At 40.8% G+C, this 24,080-nt stretch overlaps 1 protein-coding gene across 3 annotated transcripts in view; it reads left to right on the forward strand.

Annotated features, from left to right (window-relative positions):
- Window positions 1-4,678: 4,678 nt before the first annotated feature.
- LOC110679470 overlaps window positions 4,679-24,080 on the forward strand; it is a 32,518-nt gene continuing 13,116 nt past the window's right edge. For 2 of the 3 annotated variants that reach the window (XM_021854154.1, XM_021854144.1), the window contains exons 1-4: window positions 4,679-4,835; window positions 4,904-5,003; window positions 5,070-5,340; window positions 19,718-20,680. In XM_021854154.1, coding sequence (XP_021709846.1) covers window positions 4,914-5,003; window positions 5,070-5,340; window positions 19,718-20,680 — 1,324 coding nt within the window. In that variant the 5' untranslated portion in view covers window positions 4,679-4,835; window positions 4,904-4,913. Of the gene's footprint in view, window positions 4,836-4,900; window positions 5,004-5,069; window positions 5,341-19,717; window positions 20,681-24,080 lie in introns of all 3 variants that reach the window. The other variant, XM_021854151.1, reaches the window with a different exon arrangement.

Genomic DNA, 24,080 nt, shown 5'->3' on the forward strand with positions numbered 1-24,080 from the left:
TTATAATTTAATATTTGAAAAAAGAGTAAATTTTACTCTGTTTCTCAAAGAATATTTTTTGGATAATGGGTAAAATTTACTCGTTGATTTGACGTACAAGCCGTCTACTCTTTAATGAGTAAAGGCCCTTTACTCTTTTTATGAGTTAAACTAGTTTCTCTCAAAGAGGGTACTTTTTTACCCTTTAAAGAGTACTTTGGTCTTACAGTGTAGTCTTGGGCCAAGCACGCTAATAAAATTCTATGTTGGCCAATAAAAAAGGCCCATGCCTTGTTGAAAATCGAAAATGGGCCAAGCATTTAAACTCATCATTTTTTCCACATTTTTGTCAGTTTTCAGAATAAAATCTATTATCCAGGTTTTTACGAGCGCTGATGGCTGCCGTGAACAGGCTCATTTTCTGGTAGGGAGCTGTCGATATGACGTTAGGATTGGGTCCTTTCAATATAAAACGACCCAAGCTAAACGTCAAATCGACTGATCCCTACCAGAAAGTGAGTGTGTTTGCGGCAGCTATTAGCGCTTTTAAAAAGCTGGATTAGCGTGTATTAATAGTAAATCGTTACTCAACTAGCAAGAAATCACATTGATTCATTTGAATGGATCATTGAAAGTAGTTTTTGTCAGTGCTCACCGCATAAAAACAAAGGCACCACTGTATATGGGATTTAACATTGTGACAGCATTGCTGTTCTGTCAAACACACAAGACTACGGTGGCGCTATCTATGCTTTCCATAGCGGCCGTTTTAGTTATTTTAATGATCCATACAGTGGGGATTCGCTGGTTGGAACACGACTGCCATGCATCTAACGAATCCGACCCGTTAGTTGAAACGTCTGACAGCTGGTGAAAATGCTCCAGACTAAAGCTAAGTATGCTGTTTCGCTCAAGAAAAGTAAAGAAATTCCTTGATTGAAAGGGTCAAGAAATTTCCTACAGAGAGCCCCCTTTGAAGTGACATTTCTTCTCAACTGCGTACTGCGATCAGAAAAATGTGATTTTCTTGACCATTTCTTGGGAGAAATTTTCCACGCATCGAGATAGGCGATTCCTTTTCTTGTCAGTAGCAAACCGGCCTTAAAGCTAAGTATGCTGTTTCGCTCAAGAAGAGTAAAGAAATTCCTTGACTTGAAGTGACATTTCTTCACAACTGCGTACTGCGATCAGAAAAAAGTGAATTTCTTGACTATTTCTTGGGAGAAATTTTCCACGCATCGAGATAGGCGATTCCTTTTCTTGTTAGTAGCAAACCGGCCTTAACGCATCTGGAGCGCAAATCATCACGAAACGCACATCTACATACACATTTGTTCTATAATGGAGATTTCAATGCGACGGTAGTCAGACGTCAAAATTAGTTTGACATCTTCTCATGACATTCGAGTGCTTTTTAGTTGGATTTTTTTCCAACCAGCGAACATCCAACCATCGAGTCATTCCATGTAGCGGACCCCCAACGAGTGAATCCCCATTGTACTGAGAAATAGGAATTGACAATGTTGTGAATAATATACTGCTTCGCGACTAAAAATGGGTGAACCAACGTGCGAAGTTAAATTTTTGACCAACTTCGCCGTGTCACGAGTCAATTCGATATAGTGCGCATCTATGCCCTCCGCCCTGTGCATTCTTCTTCTTTCTGGCGTTACGTCCCAACTGGGACAAAGCCTGCTTCTCAGCTTAGTGTTCTTGAGCACTTCCACAGTTATTAACTGAGAGCTTTCTTTGCCGATTGACCATTTTTGCATGTGTACATCGTGTGGCAGGTACGAAGATACTCTATGCCCTGGGAATCGAGGAAATATCCTTTACGAAAAGATCCTCAACCAGCGGGACTCGAACCCACGACCCTCAGCATGGTCATGCTGAATAAGCCATTTTACGAGACGTTTCGGAACAGCTGATCGCCGAAACGGCGTCAATTGACAGGAGACCTGGGATTAAATCCAGCGTGATTTTTAACAACGCCTCATCTTACCAAATGGGGACATGGAGAAAATGACAAAAAAGAGATCCAAAAATGTTCGTTACTGCAACATTACACCTAGTTGTTGTATCAGCTACCTCTTTGTTACCCAAATTGCACATAAAAAGGCACTTTTGTGATTAGAAATATTTTAATAATTTTTCTCCATTTAAGTTTTCGCCTGTATGAAAAGCTACGCTAGAAATGCGCACAGTCATCAACCATCATCGTCGCGAAAACTGACGACGATGATTGAATTCTCCCAGGTCTCCTGTCATTTGACCAGCATCGTAAAATGGCTCATAGCTGCGCGTTTACCACTACGGCTATCTGGGCCCTGTGTATTATGCGCACTATTGAGAATCGAGTTGCGACACGGCGAAGTTAGTCAAAAATCAAACTTCGCACGTTGGTTCACCCATTTTTAAGCTAAGTATGCTGTTTCGCTCAAGAAAAGTAAAGAAATTTCTTGACTGAATGGGTTAAGAAATTTCCTACAGAGACCCCCCTTTGAAATGACATTCCTTCTCAACAGCGTACTGCGATCAGAAAAATGTGAATTTCTGGACCATTTCTGGGAAGAAATTTTCCACGCATCGAGATAGGCGATTCCTTTTCTTGTCAGTAGCAAACCAGCCTTTAGTCGCGAAGCAGTATATTCAAATCGAATTTTATCAAAGTCAACGATCCGAGGATTAGCCCTTTCGAATTGTTACGCGAGAAATATGAAAATACTACTCGGTAAAAAATCAGCACGTTCGATTGAATGGATTGATCACTTGTCTCAATGGATCCTTATAATAACCAAAACGGCCGCGCGGCCGCTATGGAAAGCATAGATAGCGCCACCGTAACCTTGTGTGTTTGACAGAACAGCAATGCTGTCACGATGTTACATCCCATGAGCCTTTGTACGTGCCATAAATACTTTTGTTCTCATGACTTTTACTGTGCGCCGTGTGTTGGTGCTGTCTCGCTCTCTCTCACTGGCAACTTGAAAACAGGGTGCACAGTAAAAGCCAAACATTTTATAGCATGCATAGGCTCATATACAGTGCCGCTTTTGTTTTGATGCGGTGAGCACTGGCAAAAACAACCTTCAATGAACCATTCAAAACACTTATCACCATGACTTGAAGAGTTCTAACTTGGGATGTGCTCTACTTTCTGACTTTGAAATGAAAAGTCGTTGATTTTGAACATCATGTTTTTTGTATGATAGCAACCATTGACAGCTCGTTGTATAAAGTGATTGAGATCAATAGGGTCCTAAATCCCTGTCTCAATTTTAGTGCCAAACGCTTAGGTTTAGGCCAATAACACATGTTTACTCAATTTTCTAATGTTTTCCGTTGGTTTGAGTCCAAAAAACATTTTTTTAGATTTTGTCACACTCCTTGACTTTAACTCAAATTTTGGGTGTATTTTGTTTTCCGTGTCCCTTCCGAAATGTGAGATAGGAACAACCCCAGTGGTAAAACTAAAACCCCTGTGGTGTTTTTGTCGACTAAGCGAACGTCAAACATGATCTTAAGTGTCAAGGTTTTTTTATGGACCCAATTTTTAAATTAAAGTTTAAACATGATACCGTGAACCCCCGCTAATTTGAACGGTACCTCATGCAAACCATCGGGGTTCATTTTTAATTTGAACTTCTACTCACCCTACGAACAACAGAAAATCGTACTTCTGGATACCCCTTTGGCTGTTTTGTTTTGATTCTGCATTCCGTTCCACAGCGTTCACTTTTCTCCGTTCCATGAACTGAATGACGTTTGAACCCTTTTTAATCTGAACGATGTGCAAATTAGCGGGGTACAAATTAAAAAGTGTTCAGATTAAATGTGGTCAAACCTACGGGGGTACCCGGTATAGCCGTTTTTTGAGCGGGAAATATTACTAAAGTAGTTGCAGTAAGATGCTCTTTCGTGTTATTGAATAAAAACAAGATTTCATTAAAAATTTTAGGACCCAATTCAACCCTCTCAGCAGATGCGAGTTGGTGTCGAGGTAAGATACAAGGCTTGCACACCGAAGATTGAGAGTTCAAATCTGGGTTAGGCGGAAACCTAGATATTATCCCACTTGATGTGCCGCCCGAAAGCCAGCTGGAAGGACATGTCCATATCGGTAATCACCGAAGCGGGACAAAAAATTGAAACGATAATCCATAACAGCAAACACGAACTAACGAAATAATTCTCGATCTGTCAAAAATAAGTTTCCTCTGGAGCAGACTTATTTTTGACAGATCGAAATCGGAGGGAAATTAATTTCCGAAGTGTCAAATTTGAGTTCGGATTAATTTTAACAACGCAATTGAGACAGACCCTAAGTCCGCTTAACTTCAAACAGATTTTACTGAGAATGTATTAATTTTCCCATTCGCCCTAATTCTGACTCTGTATTGAATTTGTTTTTCCGTGTTAGATTTTGGGTTAGTTTTACTTGAATTCGAGTAAATCAAAACGAGCGTGTTAGCGTGTGGTCATCCTGATGGTCATCCCATCCCAATGTGATGAATTTTACTAAGGTGGCGCAGATGATTGAAGCGTGCCACTAGTTCTCTCTTTCATTCTCCCGCTGTTCTTATGCAGCACAAATAGTGACGTCACTATTTGCGCTGCATAAGAACAGCGGGAGAATGAAAGAGAGAACTAATGGCACGCTTCAATCATCTGCGCCACCTTAGTAAAATCCATCACATTGATCCCATCCGCCCGCCGCCGGCGACCCAAAGGAACAAACAAACAGCGCGAAGTCAGCGCAGAGCTTAAAAACAAATCTCGGAGCACCAAATTTTAACCGTTTAATTCTTGTTTTCAACGATTTAATCGTTTCTGCTTTTACAACTGATATAACAAATGTTAGTTTTCTCAAAATAATGTCGAAAATGTTGAAAATCCGATAACTAATTCGCTTATTTTTCAGCAGCTAGGTAATCATGGACTTGCATCGGCCGGCGGATGGCCGTTTCTTCCTGGAATCCCTGATTCAGCGCGGAATGGCCATTCTAAGCACGATGCTTCAAATGGTAAAAAGGCACTTGTTGAGCGATAACAAACTCATAGTTGTATTTATCATGTTTCATCTTCTACAGCTAAATCAATCGCAAGTATCATTGAAGCAACAAATCAACATGATCAACTCGGTTTACCGTTTTGTGGAAACGTGGGAAAATGTTCTACCGGCGATATCCTCTCTAGAGGTGGAACGAAATTTGATTGATCTTACCGTAGACAGCAATGCCGCAGTTATAGAACCCAAACAGAACAACTTGGCACAGGAGGCCGATTATCAATCTACGACGTCGAAAATCGTAGAAGCAAAGATGCCTGAATTTGAGTTCCCGGTGGTAGCTTATGATCGATGTGAGTATATATTTTGTAATTTGAACTTTATTATAAACGATAACCTGTTAGTTGAACTTTCATCGGGTCAAGGAAACGTACAGATATTACATTTAGAAACATTGGAAGGTAATAAAAATTTCAAGTTACAATTAAAGCTAAAGTGTACTATTGAAAACTAACAAAAGACAAAAACAATTGAAAACAACTGTATTAAAAAATTAGGCATAGTTGCTTCCGTTAATCCTATTTTTAAACCAAGCTTCGTGACTATACGCGGATATAGGGCAAGTGTACCATTAGTGGCGCACCTAAGGGAAAACTGCTAAAACACGGTGTTAAGATCATGAAATATATGATTTTAACGTATCATTCGATAGATCTCAAATCCTTCTATCATTCAAATGTATAAAAATCACGATTCATTTGAAATTTCCCTGCAAAAGGCCTTGCACCAATAATAGGAACACTGTTCCTTTAGTGGAGGTATATTTTAAGGATGGTTCCTTTAGTGGCGCAAACCATTGATTTCTTATGGGACCCTCCACTATGGGTACTGATGCACCACTATAGGTGCAAAGGAGCAAAATAATTGTTTTAGGTAAATAGTTTTACGGTTAAATTTCATGAATATTATTCGATTACTTGTATCATTTTCGTATCGTACATAATACAAAAATATCACATAATCATTTATTAGCGCGAAACCTGCCAAAACACACTACCTCCACTATTGGAGCTACCTCCACTAAGGGAGCGTTTGCCCTACTACTCCTAGTTTTAAGTGCTTTTTTTTCTTCTAAAAATTCCAAGAATGTTTTTTTTTTTAAATACCGTAAAGTGCCCTAATTCAGCGCATTGCCTAATTCCGCGCATTTCATACAAAATTATTTACATATGGAAATACACATCAATACTGCAGCAACTTTTAACGCCATTTGATGCTACTTTGATTTAGAATAAGTTTGAGTCACAAATAAAAGCAATTGCTCTATTTTTTCGCGGCGTAAAAAAATAATCAGTGGAGGCCCGTCTGAGTAGACGTCATTTTTTCAATTTCCTTAGCGTCCGTGCTAAGACTGTAGGACACAAACAAACGTGATTTCTATATTGAAAATGTTTTGTTATTTATGCAATATTCTATGAAACTACTTGCTACAGATGTGTTTCATGATGCTTCTATGAAATCTTATCAAATATTAGCACAATTATTGAGATTTATCCCAAAAAGTATTGCGCGGCATTAGGGCACGTCATTTTTCATAAGTCCCTAATTCCGTGCACTGCTATTTACAGAACAACAAACAAATAAAACATGCTATATTGGTCTTTACAGCTGAATATTTATCTGAGGAAGTATTTTCATGCATAAATACGTTTCGCAAACAACCGGAATATCGGGAAAGCCCACTTACAGGGAAACTAGCGGCCGTTCAGAAACCACGTGGTCATTCATGGTGGAAGGAAAAGTTTGTCCAAAACCAAGGTCCATAAACATTTGTTATTGTATGAACAGTGCAGAATACGAATATACAGACTTAAATTATTTTACAGGAATCCGTGAAATTCAACGTAATCCCAACAGCTGAAAATAAATTAACGGAGTACGGTAAATTTTTACAGTTTTCGGTAAAATTTCATCGCAATCCGTTGAATTTCGACGGAATTACGGTGTTTTATTTTACCGAACTGATCAGCTGTTGAGATTACGGTGAAATTCACGGATTACGGTGAAATTCACGGATTACGGTAAAATAATTTAAGTGTGTAGAGGTAGTCGGGGCAATTTCACCAAACTGCATTTTTTTTTAAATTTCTTCTGGAATAACATGCAATCCCAAAGCTGACAAGGAAAAGGAAAAAATATCAACGTCTCCGCAGTCGCGAAACGTCCAAATGCTGAAAAATTGAAAAGTATTGTATTCAAAATAAACTGTTATAAAAACCTCAGTGTTCGGAGCAGTTTTTCCACAGCTGCTGATAAATCTAAACACAAGACTATAGTTATTTCAAATGTCTGCAACTTTTTCTGGCATAAAATTTCACTTCAAAGGCTTTTTATGTTTCGGTGTGATGCAATCGCAATTGCATATTTGCTGGGATGTTCATGTGAGGGTTTGCGCATGATTGATACAAACACAGAGGAATAAGTAAAAAACTCAGCAATGACAGAATAAGAAGACCGTCTTCGCGAGTCTCGTCTCAGGAAAAGACTATAACAAATGTTTATCCTTATTTCATGTGATAGTCAAAAAATTATAAAAAAGTCTACGTTACGGCTCATACAAAACTTTACTTTTTTTCATACAAAAAGTGTTGTGGAGGGGGGTAGGTGGTTGAAAATGTTCAATTTCAGCGTTACGTAATGAATGGATGCTGCCTAATACAAAATTAATGTTAATTTGATTGTTTTGCAAGTGCGCGGAATTAGGCATTCTTCTGCGCGGAATATGGAATTAAGCAATTTCAACGAGTGAACTATTTCAAAAAAATCACAATTGTAACGTGTGAATACAGTCTAGTTTATATTTTTGCCATAATCTAAAACAGATTTGCTAGCGATCCACCCATAAAGCTTTTTTGTTGATGCAATACTAATTTTTAATTAAGCATTTGAAATGTTTTATTCGTTAACTGCGCTGAATTACGGCACTTTACGGTATAAAGCTGGGATTTTCAATGCGAAACCGGTTAAGTTTTTACATTTAATTGTTCTATTGATGATGGGAACGAATGTCTTCAAGTCTAGCGGGGCCACTATGGTGCGGATCCCATTTTCCGAATCCTCCAGGGTCAATTTTTGTACGTTAATACTACCTTGACCCCACAGTTATGGATCAAATAGTGTGGAGTCCAACCTATAAAATTCAATAAAACGACATGGAAAACGTAAAATTGTAATTTAAAAGCACGAATTGAATCGTTTCTAATAGGAACTTCGGTTAGTAAACTGTTTTGAGTGTAATATATTTTTAGTACGTAGGCACTAGTTTATTTATCGAGCAATCATCACTGGTAAAGTGCAACTTATTTTCTCTTAATTTTCGTATTCTTCTTAAGTGCGCATAGTAAGGAACCATTTTTCAACTATGTTCCTTACTATGCGCAGCAGTTAAAAAACGTTATTTTCAATATACAATCAATCCTCCAGAAGTTGATATTGTAGGGAACCATCGACTTGTCGACACAATCGAGATATGGAATAGAAATACTTTGGAAAATTGTTTGAGGGGATCATCATAGTAAGGGAAGATTAAAAAATGACGTCCATCATATTTTAAGGATTTCTACACTCCGTCTCCACAATCCTCTGTCGCGATTTTTACAGTACTTATTACATGCATTGTCACATTTTCGTAGACTCTTCCTCCCCTGAACGATGGACGTAATTTTTGAATGCTCCCTAACCATGCAATAAAATAATTTTGATTTTTTGTATAGTTTCATGAGTCAATATCGAGTAATGAAACATCGAGGTTTAATCGTATTTGCTATATAGAAACGCCAATAAAGTACTGTTATTGATATGTAATAGGAATCGTTCATTAATTACGTCACGCTTATACAGAGTGACGATATTTCTCGATTGAGTGATGAACAATACATTAAGAATGGATATACCCTTTCGCTCAAACTATTCTTCGTATTTAGTAGAAATGTTCGGGTTTCACATATAAACCAGAACCAGGTTTTTTTATTTTCTTCAAACCCGAATCCGAGACAATTATTTAATACCAAACCCGGGCCCGAACCGAACCAAAGAAAATTTGGTTTTTATATTTTCTAGTGAAAATACATAAACAGTCAAAGCTAATTTTCCTCTACACGCCAAGGGTGAACGCAAAAAAGACGTAGTTTTACCCTTTTTGTATGCTGGTTTAGATTTTAGAAAACTGAGTTAATTACATGTTTTGGAAATCATATGATGATTTCGACTATTTTGAGAGTTGCACTTAATGGCATTCAGTAACAGTAATTATCATGGATTGAATTATAGATACAATTTACTTCACTTAGTAAACTTTAGAGACATTCCACGCTCCACTGGGGGCGTAAAGCCGTATAAAGCAAGAAAATGAAGATTAATTCAGAGTTTAAATGCTAATAATGTTTTTAGTAAAATACTTCAACAATTTCAGAGTATTGTGTTTTGTTTTCAATTAATTACAGCTGTTTGAAATTTGAAAAGCCTTAAGTGCGCAGAGTATGGGGCCTTCACGGTACCTATGTAAATAAAATAAACATTTTCTTGAGAAATCATTGTTCAAAGATTCAGAATTTAAGACAAACCGTTTTCAATTTAATTTTTGAGACTGTGCTTATTTCTTTTTTTGTTCTGGCGTTACGTCCCAACTGGGACAGAGTCTGCTTCTCAGCTTAGTGTTCTCATGAGCACTTCCACAGTTACAGCTGAGTGCTTTCGTTGCCAATTGACAATTTTTGAATTCGTATATCGTGTGGCAGGTACGAAGATCAATTATACCCTGGAAAGTTGAGGACATTTCCCTTACGAAAAGATTCTCGACCGGATAACAATGAAAGAGACATTTAATTTTATAAAAGTAAAAATAAATTAGTTGTTCGCCTACTTGCGCATCCCTACCACACACCGTCAGTGTTGCCACAAGTACAGATTTATCTGGGAAGGTACAGATTTTCGAATAGTTTTTGGTACAGATTCTGTACGGTACAGATTACAGATTTTCACCGAAAAGTACAGATTGGTACAGATTTTTGGAATTGGCGATTTTTGTAACACAAAATCCAAAAGATGCTTGGAATTTGAAACTAATTTCCACGAAACTATTATTGAAAGATACTATTTCCTTAGAATTTAATATTTAAAGAGTAAAATTATTTCAATAAAAACTGTGTGAAATTTCCAAATAAATTAGGATTAAAGTTTCTTCCAACAATTAATGTTGTGTGTGGTACAGATTTTGGGTACAGATTTTCAGTATCTCTGGTACAGATAAAAAAGATTTTTGAGCCTACGGTACAGATATAAATGTGGCAACACTGCACACCGTACGTGAACAACCCTAAAAAGACAAACACACACACACATTATTGCTTTTTTGATTTTTCTGTTTTTTTGCGAAATAAAGACCAGTTGAGTTCTATAGTCAAGAGTATCAAGACGCGTTGTTGCTTGGCTACGGAAAGAATTTTCCCGTCGTTATCCGAACCCCCAAATTTACAGTCCGCTCGATCTGAAGGAACAAAGTGGTCCTTCTAGAACCGGATACGGGAAAATCAGTAACGATCGACGTGGTTCTCGTGAAAGTTCCGCGATACCGAAAGAAAATTCGAGCATCGGTTCGTGCTGCTGCCGGACGGGTGTTAGTGACGCGCTTGCGGCTTTGCTCGTGGCGGTCGCTACAAGTAGAAGAAAAGTGAAGGAATACTCTTCGGAGGATTCGTAATCTGGTCCGTTCCAAGACGGATACGACGTCACGGCGTTCCGAAGCGGAAAAACGAAAAAATAAGTGCTAAAAGTGAAAGTTCCATCGGCTAGGCTCAAGCGGTGTGCTTTTTTTTGCAAATGGCGGATGGCATCGAACAATTATCGGTGCGTGAGTGCGATAGAAAAATTGTGCGCGAGTGAGACGGAAGATGTTACCGTGGCTTAGATCGGAAACGAAAACGCCAACGACGGTCGCGCATCAGCCAACGAACATTGAATCGGAAAATACACCGAGAACTCCGAAGACCGTAGTGAATAAATCCACGAACATTTTGCCTGAGCCATCGGACATTGTGCCGTCGCCTACGCCTACGCCGATTGCTGAACAAAAAGAAGCAAAGAAGAAGAAACAAGAAATGAAAAGGATGGAGGAGCAGCTCAAGGGATTGGTCAATCAGAGAGTGGCGGTTCACGGGAAGCTGGCCCGTGTTAGAGCAGCTTTGTGGGACAGTTACGATCAGCCGAATCCGAACACTAAAAACATTCATTTCCTCCAACTCCATCAGAAAACGGTGGAGAGCTGTTATCACGAGTGCAATGCCATCCAGAACCAGATCTACGTGCTGCCGCTCTCTGAAGACCGTCTAGCTGAGCACACCGAGAGCTACGTTGATTTCGAGGCGTTGTACAACAACGTTTCCATCCAATTGGGCATGCTGATGCAGGCGGCGTCGATAGCCGAGATGTCACATGCTCATGTTCAAGGACCACCCAATTCTGCCATGCCACCTGTTTTGCCAGCACAGCCCTACCTTCCACCGCTCCAAGTGCCTCTACCGACCTTCGATGGGTCAGCAGAGAAGTGGTATTCATTCAAGGCGATGTTTACCACGATAATGGATCGATACCAGCAGGAGGAACCGGCGCTAAAACTGTTTCACCTGCAGAAAAGCCTCGTAGGGAAAGCAGCTGGCGTAATCGACCAAGATTTGGTCAATAATAATGACTACGACGCCGTATGGAGGGTGCTCGCCGAGCGGTTTGAGGACAGGCGAGTCATAGTCGACAAACACGTCGAAAATCTGTTCAACTTACCAAAGGTTGGCCAGGAGAACGCAGAGAATTTGCGGAGAATGATTGACACCTGTACCGTAATCCGGGGTAACATTGATCAGCGGGGTAACATTGATCGGGATGACTCATCTTGTTAAACGTTCAAATAAAGGTTTATTGATGAAACATTTTCGAACCATGAATGGTGCCTCTCTTTCGTATATTCATAAGCTAATGATAATTAAGGTTTTTGCAAAAAATGCGTTTATTTCATGCGCAAATTTGTCAACTTTTTGAAACAATGATTTCTATCATTTTCACTGACACTACCGAAAATTCATGTCTCACATGAGTTCTGCAGACGATGTGATCAAGGAAAATGCGGGTGTTACTAAAAATGGCATCGCCGAAAACGATTCCGTTGTCAAATCTTTCATAAGTTTATTCAATTAGGCAACATTAACTAATTACTATTACGAATGTAGAATTTCCTGAGGAAATTGCCTACTTTTAGGCGTATTCCGCGGTTCAAGGTGTTTTTAATTTTGAAATAACTCAAAAAGTAAATGACTTGTAAGAGTTTGGTCTTCATATTCGGTTTCAGGGGCCCTGATTTTAGTAAGAAACGACATTTCCAATATTAGCGAACGTTGTTTACTTGGGTGATCAATGTTACCCCATATCAGCTGAATCAAAAAATCACTTAAAACATTTATTTAAACATGTTTAAATTTTTCAAAAAACAAAATAAAGTACATAGTTAGGAGCGGTGGGTGCCAGTACTTGTTTTAAAAATATGAAACTTGTAACATTTGTATTGTGAAATGAAAAATTTAAGAAAAACTAAAAAAAATGATCAATGTTACCCCGGATTACGGTACCAAGAATGTGGAGGCCTTAAAGCACCTGAATCTGCCATTGAATGGACTCGGAGAGCAGATGGTAATCAATCTCATTGCCGGAAAAATGGATAAAAAGCTTCGAGTGGCTTGGGAAGGTCGGCAAAAGAAGAATGTGCTTTCAACATATGATGCGATGCTGGAGTTCCTGCAAGAGCAGTGTCGTATCTACGAGAAGCTCGACACAACCATGAAGCCGTTGACGGAGAGTGCTAAATACAAAACGGTGGCGAAAGGCCATACGTTAGTGTCAAGTGAAACTAAAAATGAGAAAATCGAACCTAAGTGTCCAATGTGCAAGGCAAACCATGAACTCTGGAAGTGTGACGCCTTTAAAAACAAAAGTGTCGGTGAGAAGTACGAATTGCTAAAAAAGTATGGATCCTGTTTCAACTGCTTGGGAAGAGGCCACCGAACCGCTGCGTGTTCTTCGAAGCAGTCCTGCCGCGAGTGTGGCAAGCGACACCACACTACGCTCCACATCGAGGAGTCATCCAGAAAGGCCTCTAGCAGTGGCATCACTACGAAGTCATCAGAACCTTCATCGACTCTAGTTGCAACACCAGATGTGAACCAGACGACCAGTACTACAGCAGGGTCATCGACAACCTTGTGTGCAAGTGCTGAGAATTCCGAGAAGCAAACTTTGCTTTCGACTGCCGTTGTCTTGGTCGACGGCTTGAGTAGCGCTGCATATCCATGCCGAGTGCTTCTAGACTCCGCTTCCCAGATGAATTTCATCACGGAGCGATTCGCGAACCTTCTCTCAATGAGAACGGTACCTGCTGACGTCACAGTTAGCGGTCTGAACGGCAATAAAACTCGGATTAGCCGTTCGTTACGTACGACAATCAGATCTCGTCATACAGATTTCGCAACCGAGCTAGATCTGCTGGTGACGCCTCGAATAACTGGTGATCTACCGGTTAAATCATTTGACGTTTCGGAGTGGCCCATCCCAATCGACAAGTTGTTGGCCGACCCGACGTTCAACCAACGAGGTCGTGTCGATATGCTTATCGGCGCGGAATTCTTTTGGAATCTTCTAGTTGATGGCCAACACCAGCTTGGGCCAAACCTTCCGGCTCTAAAGAATACGGAGCTGGGGTGGATCGCTGGAGGAGTAATCGCTTGCGATGCGGCAGTAGTCGCGCGCACTTTCTGCCAGACCGCTGAGGACGGACCACTCATCGAACTGCTTAAGAGCTTCTACAAGGTGGAAGCATGCGACGGGATTCGCCTTTCCCATACGGCGGATGACGAGATGTGCCTGGATCATTTTAGGCGCACACACCAACGAACAGAAGAAGGAAGATACGTTGTGCAACACCCCTTCAACGAACGCAAGCAAGAACTGGGAGACTCACGTCAGATGGCGTTGAAGCGCTTTCTGAATCTGGAAAGGAAGCTGGACAATCAACCGGAACTGAAGGAGCAATATTCGCAGTTCATCCGAGACTACGAACAGCTCGGACACATGCGAGTAGTACAGGAACAGCCAAACGAGGAACCTGGATCGGTCTACTATTTACCTCACCACTGCGTTCTGCGCCCCAGCAGTACGACGACCAAGCTGAGAGTCGTCTTTGATGGATCCGCCAGAAGTTCCACAGGCGTATCGATTAACGATGTCCTTATGACTGGACCTACTATCCAGAACGATCTAATTGCGATCCTGCTCCGTTTCCGAGGATTTAAGTACGTCTTTACGCTGGATATTCCGAAGATGTTTCGCCAGGTTGGGGTTCATCAACAGGACACCAAGTACCAACGCATCTTCTGGAGGTACGATAAAAACGATCCGCTGACAGTCCGAGAGTTGCAGACGGTTTATTTGTTTATTTGTTTATACAACATCAACAGGCAAGTAGTAGCCCCAATGATGTCTTAAAATATATGTATATGCAAACATTAACAACAAAGTACAGTGACGTCAAAAACAATAAGAATGAATTTTAAAAACAAATATTAAATAGTCAGGCAATAAAACTTAAACTAAACACTTAGACTAATTATCTCGTTCAGCGAAAAACAATGAAAATCTTCTTCGGAGCGTCTCTCGGGTAATGTTGAAATCAAACAATGAAGATACTCTGTTGAAAACTCGCTGTAGTCCACTAAGAGCACCGTGCAGGCCATAATTTGTACGAAATAGAGGCAGTCTTAGCATGATGTTGTTGCGAAGCGAGCGTGGTCGGACGTTCAAATTAATTTGTTCCAGAATAGTTCCACAGTCGATGCGTCCCTGCAACACATCCGCAATAGTCAAAGCTCTTATGACATCCCTTCTACAGCGAAGAAGGTCCAAGTCTATTAGCTGACAACGACTTTCGTAGCTCGGCAGGCGAAACGGATCTCTCCACGGTAACTTGCGAAGTGCGAATCGAAGAAATTTTCGTTGGACAGATTCGATCCTTTCCGCTCCATTGTTGTAAGCGGGGCTCCAAACCGCAGCGCCGTATTCCAGCGTGGAGCGCACAAGAGAGCAATAAAGCGATTTCAGGCTGTAAACATCTGAGAAATTCTTGGCGATCCTGAAGATGAAACCGAGAGTTGTCGAAGCTTTACTGACCGTGTACGAAATATGTTGTTTGAATGATAACTGTGAATCAAGGAAAACACCTAGGTCCTTGATGTGATCCACACGTTCGAGACTCGTCCCGAGCAAACTATAAGGAAACGCTATTGATCGCTTTTTCCTGGAAAACGTTATGATGGAGCACTTTGTTGGATTCACCACCATACCATTTAGAGAGCACCAGCTGGCAAACAAGTCAAGTTGTAGTTGCAGGTACAAACAATCAGCAGTTGAGCGTATTCGTAAGAACAATTTCAGATCATCCGCGTAAGATAACCGAGGGGCTTTTACATACGGCCTAGGACCTTCGCCGTTCCAAGCAACCATGGCACTCAAGCAAGCTGCTGCTGATCACAAGGAAGAGTTCCCGGAAGCCGCAAAAGTCATCGAAAAGGGAACATATATGGACGACATCCTGACGGGAGCTGATACTCTTGGTGGAGCATGCCAGCTCCAACGAGAGGTAACAGGTTTGCTAGCAAAGGGCTGCTTTGGCGCTCATAAATGGTGTGCCAACCATGCTGACATCGTGCAAGCTGTTCCCGAAGAACTTCGAGGAAACTCTTTCATGATAACCGATGACAATTCGAATGCAATCGTGAAGACTTTGGGCGTCACTTGGAACCCGGTTGAGGATTGGTTTTCTGTGTCGGTTCCGGACTATGTCGACTCCGAGGGAATAACTCGCAGAAAGCTTCTGAGTCAACTAGCCAAAATATTTGACCCTCTGGGATTCTTTGGACCAGTGATTACAACCGCGAAGCTGATTTTGCGTGAAGTTGCTGAGTTGGAGATTGATTGGGACGACCCAGTTCCATCCGATGCTGGCTCTAAGTGGCGGAGTTTCCGAAACGAAATGATAGTCCTGAAGGAAGTGCGGATGCCACGATGGATTTCATGGAACGGTCTGCTCAAGCTTGAACTGCATGGATTTGCTGACGCCTCCGACTTGGCGTACGGGGCATGTCTTTATGCTCGGGCCGTCTTTCCTGATGGTTCATTCCAGATGCGACTGATTTCCAGCAAGAGTCACATTCTACCGAAGAAGAAAGGGAGAAAGAAACTCATCACCACTCCTCGCGCTGAACTGCTAGCGGCTTTATTGCTCGCCAAGCTGGTAACGAAGCTGCTGGATGCTACAGAACTAAAATTTGAATCGACAGTTGTTTGGAGTGACTCGAAAATCGTATCGTGGATTCGAAAACCTCCTCACCTGCTACATACTTTTGTTTCGAATCGGGTAAGTGAAATCCAAACACTAACTCCGAATTGCAGCTGGAAATATATTCCAACGGATGAGAACCCGGCGGATCTAATCTTCCGGGGTGAACAGCCGAGGAAACTTGCCGAATCCAAGATGTGGTGGACTGGTCCACCTTCATTCAATTGCGCTGTAGTCGAGGTAGTGGATGAACCTATGATCCCGGATGAAGAACTGCCGGAAATGCGATCTGGTGCTGGCGTAGTACTAGCTATAACTGCTTCAATTGGACGAATGCCGATTTTTGACAGGGTGAGCAATTTTATGAAGATTGTGCGCTACTCGGCCTACTTCGTTCGCTTTGCCAAATACATCATGTCTAGAAAAAGGGTGGTGAAGAAAGGTCCTCTATCTGCCGACGAAATTCGTGAAGCGACGCTCCTGGTAGTACGGCTGATTCAACGCGAAACGTTCCAACAGGAAATTAGCGCTCTGATGGACGGCGAGGACGTTAAGCATCGGCTCAACGGATTACGAGCGTTCTTGGATCCGAAAGATAATATTCTAAGAGTTGGAGGGCGCATCAAGCGAGCCTTCATACCGTATGATAGTCGTCTTCAGATGCTGCTGCCAGCGAAGCACCCAACTACTGAGGCACTCGTCCGGTATTTGCATTTGGAAAACCTGCACATCGGGCAAAAAGGATTACTCGCAGTCGTACGCCAACGATACTGGCCATTGAATGTGAAAAGTACAATTCGTAAGGTAATTCGAGACTGCATACCGTGCTTCAAAGCCAACCCCTTAAAGACGACACAGTTGATGGGCGATCTGCCGTCGTATCGCATTCAGCCAGCTCCTACCTTCTCGAACACCGGTGTGGACTATGCTGGTCCTTTTTTGATTAAATCTTCGACTACAGCTCGCAAACCCCAACTTACGAAGGCATACGTTAGCTTGTTCGTGTGTCTGCAGACCCGTGCCATACATCTGGAACTAGTTTCCGATCTGACGACGGACGCGTTTCTCGCGGCTTTGAGGCGTTTCGTCAGCAGGCGTGGGTGTCCGAAATCGATGCACTCTGACAATGCAACAAACTTTGTTGGGGCTAAATCAGAGTTGCATGAACTATGGCTGATGTTCCAGAACCAACGTGCTACCGCAAGAATCACAACCTACTGCACCAACAAGGGAATCGACTGGACCTTCATACCGCCGCGAAGTCCACACTTTGGCGGTATATGGGAGGCCGGTGTGAAACAGGTAAAGCATCACCTCAAGCGGATTGTCGGCGACCGGAAGCTATCATACGAAGAACTGTATACCACGTTGACGCAAATTGAAGCTGTGCTAAACTCTAGGCCCTTGGCGCCAAGCTCGGATGATCCTAGTGACTACACAGCTATTACGCCTGCTCACTTCCTGATCGCTCGAGAGATGCAAGCCGTACCCGAACCGAGCTACTTGCATATGAAAGAGAACAGACTATCGCGATGGCAGTTGGTGCAGACCATGCTGCAGCACTTCTGCAAAGGTGGACAGCGGAATATCTGCCAGAACTTCAGAATAGATCCAAGTGGTTGAAAACGAAGGAAATCAAAGAGGGTTCACTGGTGTTGCTTGTGGACCAGAACATGCCGCCGCTACAATGGCCACTAGGAAGAATCCTGAAAACGCACCCTGGAAGTGACGGCGTTGTGCGCGTCGTAACGGTGAGAACAGCAAATGGAGCAGAGTTCAAGCGTGCTGTGACGGAGGTCTGTTTGCTGCCGTTTGATCAGGAAGAGTGTTGAAATCCAGATTTCAACGCGGGGGATGATGTTCGCCTACTTGCGCATCCCTACCACACACCGTACGTGAACAACCCTAAAAAGACAAACACACACACACACACACACACACACACACATTATTGCTTTTTTGATTTTTCTGTTTTTTTGCGAAATAAAGACCAGTTGAGTTCTATAGTCAAGAGTATCAAGACGCGTTGTTGCTTGGCTACGGACAGAATTTTCCCGTCGTTATCCGACCCCCCAAATTTACAGTCCGCTCGATCTGAAGGAACATTAGTATTATTATTATTTTTGAAAACTTTCCACGAGTTGGAGCATAGTTTTTCCGGCTTTTCTTTACGAATTTTATCAACGGTTGAAAATTTTGGGGAAAACTTTTTCCAGTTAATATTTTTTTTATTCCTGAGAAAATTTGCTTTCATTTTCATAAAAAAAAACTTTGTTTCTACGTGCTTCTTTCTTAAGTTATGATTTTTCAAAGTAAGTAGTGTCAGAGGAAAACAAAAAAAAATCCAACTGAGTTTTCCGGGAAATTTTTTTTTATTCATATATTGATGAGCCCTGCCTGTGGAAAAAGTTTCATGAAAATCTGAGACCCTTCGGCCCACTTATAAATAAAAAAATCCCCTAAATTGAAAACATTTTTCTCTAATAAGCAGGTGAATCAACTCACCTGTAAAAAATCTGAACTGCTACGGTAAAGGACATGTAATATGTTGTTAACAAAATGGTTATAAAATCTGAAATTTTGTTTTATAGAATTAGGATGTGTCTTTGATAGTGTTGTCAAACACAGAACACCTAGATATAAGAAATGAATATAATGTTTGGAATGATACTACCTAATAAAGAAATTAAAAAAAAATATGGAAAATGGGATCCGCGCCACGTAGTAACCAAGATGGACTACGATTCGTTCCTATCGTTATGGAGCTAATGAATATAAAAAAGTTCAGCCGGATTCTTGAATATCACCGTTTTTACAATTGGCCATTTCGAAACACCTATTTTGTTTCTGGAATAACTCCGGCATCATGTGGCCTTTCCTAAAGTTTTGAAGAAGGCATTAAACTACAAGGATATGTGCGTCTTGTAAGGGGCCTTCCTTAGCCGAGTGGTTAGAGTCTGCGGCTACAAAGCAACGCCATGCTGAAGGTGTCTTGGTTCGATTCCCGGTCGGTCCAGGGGCTGCCACACGATATACGAATGCGAAAATGGCAACTTTGGCAAAGAAAGCTCTCAGTTAATAACTGTGGAAGTGCTCATAAGAACACTAAGCTGGGAAGCAGGCTCTGTCCCAGTGAGAACGTAATGCCAAGAAGAAGAAAATGTGCGTCTTGTATCAAAATTTGGCTCAAAAATATTAAAAAAAATGAAAAAATATGTATAGTTAAAACCCTGTTTTTTCAACTTTTGTTTAGAAGGGTTGGTTACAGAAAGGTTAAAATTTTATATTTTGTATTGCAGATCAACCTGGCCAGATTGGAATATGTGATATTACATATATCTGCAAGACAGAAGCTGAGTTTTACATGATTGACCAGAGCGCGACCGGTATCAATTTCGCCGAGATTTTACAAACACTTCAAAACGTAGACACGGTATTGGAGGACTTGCCCGAATCGTCTACTCATGTTTTTGGAGTACGTGTTGAGGGAGCAATCTTTCGTGCCATTCGAAGCAAGCAGAGCGATCAACCCTTTGTCAAGCTTCTGGATACAGGAGAAATTTTGGTTTTCGACGATTCGCGTATGAGTTTATTGGAGTTGCCACCTTTCTATGCGAAGCTTTCACCTTTTGCCGTCAAATGTTCACTGGCCAATGTCGAAGGCTGCGCTACGATCAACGACTACCGCAAGTATTTGGATGAGAACCTGTATAATCGACTAGGTTACAAGGTCTTGAATGTCAATGAATCATGGCTCGAAGTTTCACTGATGTCGTTGGCCTGTGTGGAAAAACCACGTCTAATAAAGGAGGAAAAGCTAGAGCAAGAGCACTACAAGGTTTCTCTTGATACTCTAACGCAGGCTCAGTTGGATGAGCTGTATGAAGAACCGCTCAATACGACAAACGTGATGAAAGCAGTACTGGGATATGTACCGAAAGACGACAAGCGGATCTGTCCCTTTTACGATCCAGCAATTCAGGGATGCTTCAAGGGATCCCGCTGTAGGTTGGAGCATGTGGCAAAGCTATCCGACGGTTGGACAAGAGACAAATCACTGTACAAAATTCCAATCAGAGCAGAGTTGGAGACACCTGTCGTTGGAACGGAGATGCTGGTCATACCTACGTTCATTGTGAATGTCGATGAGTTTTACGCACACATTCCCCGGCAGGATTTGAGCAAGGGCTTGATCGAGCTGCAAGTCAAGATGAATGACGATAAAATCATGGAAAACTACAGAGTGCTAAACCACGAGCCACGTGAGTATTATACATATTCAAGGGCTTATTTAAAATTTCTACCCTCATTATATTGCAGTGGGCAAAATGGAGTCCAAAAGGCGACTTAACAGGTTCTTTTCTGTTGATGGGTTTGGACAGATTTAAAACAGTTTGAAGATTTGACTAGTGCCCTAGTCAGCTAGAGGTCCGAAACCAACCTAAAGAAAATTATCATGAGCGTTTCTTTCAGTAATAACTCTAGAATTTCTTCCTGTATTCGCCAGAGTTCTTCAAACGAATCTTCCAAGTAATCCGTTAGGAAATCTTCAGGGTTTTATCTCAGGTATTTATAAAGAGTTTTGGACCCTCCCCATGGTTATGCGACCTTGCCGCGATGGGACGGCACAATCCATTAGCTCATTAGATGGACACCAAAGGCGTAACCTGTAGTGGTGGTATCACATTTTGGCATTTTTGCTTAAGGTGAAGATGAATCGAAGCCTAACTTCAAATTGTCAAGAGCACGAATCTGGAGAACCAAACATCCGTTTGAGCAGAAAACTTAATTGATTGGTCACCACCAGCTAGTGATCAATCGATTAAGTTTTCAGCTTAAACGGATGCTTGGTTCTCTAGATCCGTGCTCTTGAAAATATTAAAGCCGCGTCATAATTTATATAACATAGACGCACTAATATCTCGGATGTGATCCAACGGACGTTCTGCGTCGTTGATAGCATTGATACCCATTTCAAATAATTAATCTATTCAAAGTGGATATTAATGCTATTCGCGACGTTCAGTTTGCCTTTTGCTAACCAGAATGATCCGTAGCCACTCTTACTATTAGCTAGCTAGATACATCATTATTACACAGACAAACAGACGACACACTCTCATCGTAATCCATCAACCACCTTTTAAACGACCGATTCAAATATATGGTAGGCGGTCAATCGACCAACCGCAGCGCTTGCATCGTTTTTGTTCGTGTTTGACGTTTACACACTACCGCCATCTGTTGGCCTATCGGCAAAACACAGTGATTTTAGCATTGGGTGTACATGTTCTCACGACTATGATTTTAATCGCGATTTGGTCTAAGTGTTACGTCTGTCTGTCTGTGGTTATCATATACGACGTAGGAAATATTACTCTGAGAAAAATGACTAGTAGATTCTTTGAGTAAAAATAAGTGGCGACAATCTTATTTTACTATGGTTTTCACATTGCCATAGTAAGAAATACCTCTCTTGTAACATTGCACCACAGACAAACAGACGTAACACTTAGAACAAATCTCGATCAAAATCATAGTCACGAGGACATGTGCGCCCAATGCTAAAATTATTGTATTTGGCCGACGGGCCAACAGATGGCGGTAGTGTGCAAACGTCAAACGCGAACAAAAACGATGCGAGCGCTGCGGGTGGCGGATTGGCCACCTACCATATTTTTGAATCGACCATTAAAAAGGTGGTCAATGGACAATGATGAGAGTGTGACGTCTGTTTGTCTGTGATTATTGGTATAAATAATCTAATTCCAGCTTCATTTTCGCAAAATTTACAAGTAGAAAGCAGGCGTTGTGAAGAATTGCATTTGCCACCGAAAAGTGAATCCTGTACGAGACTGTAATAGAAGCCTAAGGTAACTTTACTCTTAAATATTCACTATACCGTGTGAGATCGAAATCCGTACACCTAAGAAATGAATCTAAATCCGTCCACTTCATACAAAACGCCTACTATTTGTATGAAGTGTACGGATTTTGAGCCTGTACGGATTTCGATCCCCCACTGTAATAATGACTATTGAAAGTAAGACGCTGAGATCGATCAATAGGATACACTTGCTAGTTTCGAGAAATTGATGAACAGGCAAGGAAAGTGACTTTTTCTTTAAGGATATATGAACGTAATGACCAATAAATACTTTTAACAACAAAAAACGAAATTAACTAGAACTACTACTAAACAGCCAATTTTGTTAAGCCTTAACGACAATTGACATTTAAGATTCTAATCTTACGTAAAAGACAGGAGTAATCAAAATAGCACTTAAATTACAAATTATTCAAAACCTTTTCGACTAGCCAGAATTAGTAATGACACTACTACACTACTATTTCGAACAAATTCTGATGGAGCTGCTGATTATCACAATGCTTTCTTTTCTCAGAAGCAAGGTAATATGGGTATTTTTCAAAAATTACCACAACACAATAGGCTAATATTTTCAAAGCTGAACGATCACTTCGACATCTGGTGGCTAGTAGGAGAAACGTCATAAAAGAGGTTGGGTTGAGAACGCACCGTGTGCAGCATAGGAAGGAGCATACATATTACACTTTTTCTCAAAATAGTTATGTTGTAGACGATCAGAGAGCATTGAAAAACATGATAAACTTTTTTTCCTTCCAAAATGTACAGATCCGGTCAGTGCTCATGTACGATTTGTTGGATAAAATTGGAAAATTGGTGTTTGGCTACATAGGTTATAAACATCCGGATTCTTTGTTTGTGGCTAAATTTGTTGTGAAATCATGCGTACCGTAAAATCGGGTGTAATTGATCAGAAGGGTGAAATTGATCATCATATCACACGATTTTATTTATTCGTAATGGAGTACAAATATCAATGTAAGCTGCAATAAATGAACGTTGTTTGTCGTAACTATTGTCGAATTGTGTGTTGTGAAGTTTTTTGCGTTAACGAATGTTAATTACTATGAAAATAATGTAAAATTTCAAAATCATGCACGGTGCAGTATTGACAAACACCTATAAACTTCTATTTCTAAGCAAGGATTTGAACATAGTATAAACCTGAAAATTGGTGAGGATGCTTGAGATACATCCCCAAACCAGATTTCATCACCAAAACTCGTTCCAATTAGCTCAAATGGTTGAAATAATTGAATTTCTGTTAGATATCATTGAATTCCTTAGGAAATTGCATACATTTAGGCGTTTTCCGCATAATTCATGAAATTTAACTCTTCGTTATTTATATAAATATTGCATTGCTAAGAATTTTACAAGCATATTCGGATCCAGGGAGCTCAAATTTATCATGTAGAGTTGTTTTGAAAACTAACAATAATGACATTGACAAGTGATCAATTTCACCCCGAAATGAGATTCCCTGACTTTTTATTTTAGAGATATTTGTTAACACTAAAATGACATTTGTTAGAAAATTTCGGTATATGAGTCGATGAGGCACACCTTCGTACTTGTTTTCCTGCATTTAATTGTTTGGCATTGTTAACATTTTAGAAAACAGACTAGAAAAACCGTGAAAAATGATCAATTTCACCCGAAATTACGGTATCGCAAGAATAAAGGGTCAAAATGATTATGCCAATTGAAAATAGTTTAATAATTAATTGATTATGCGCTAATTTTTGGGTCGAAAAATTGAATTTTGGACGTAA

This window comes from Aedes aegypti, chromosome 1 (assembly GCF_002204515.2).
Source record: "Aedes aegypti strain LVP_AGWG chromosome 1, AaegL5.0 Primary Assembly, whole genome shotgun sequence".
In the NCBI taxonomy this organism is placed as follows: Eukaryota; Metazoa; Arthropoda; class Insecta; order Diptera; family Culicidae; genus Aedes; species Aedes aegypti.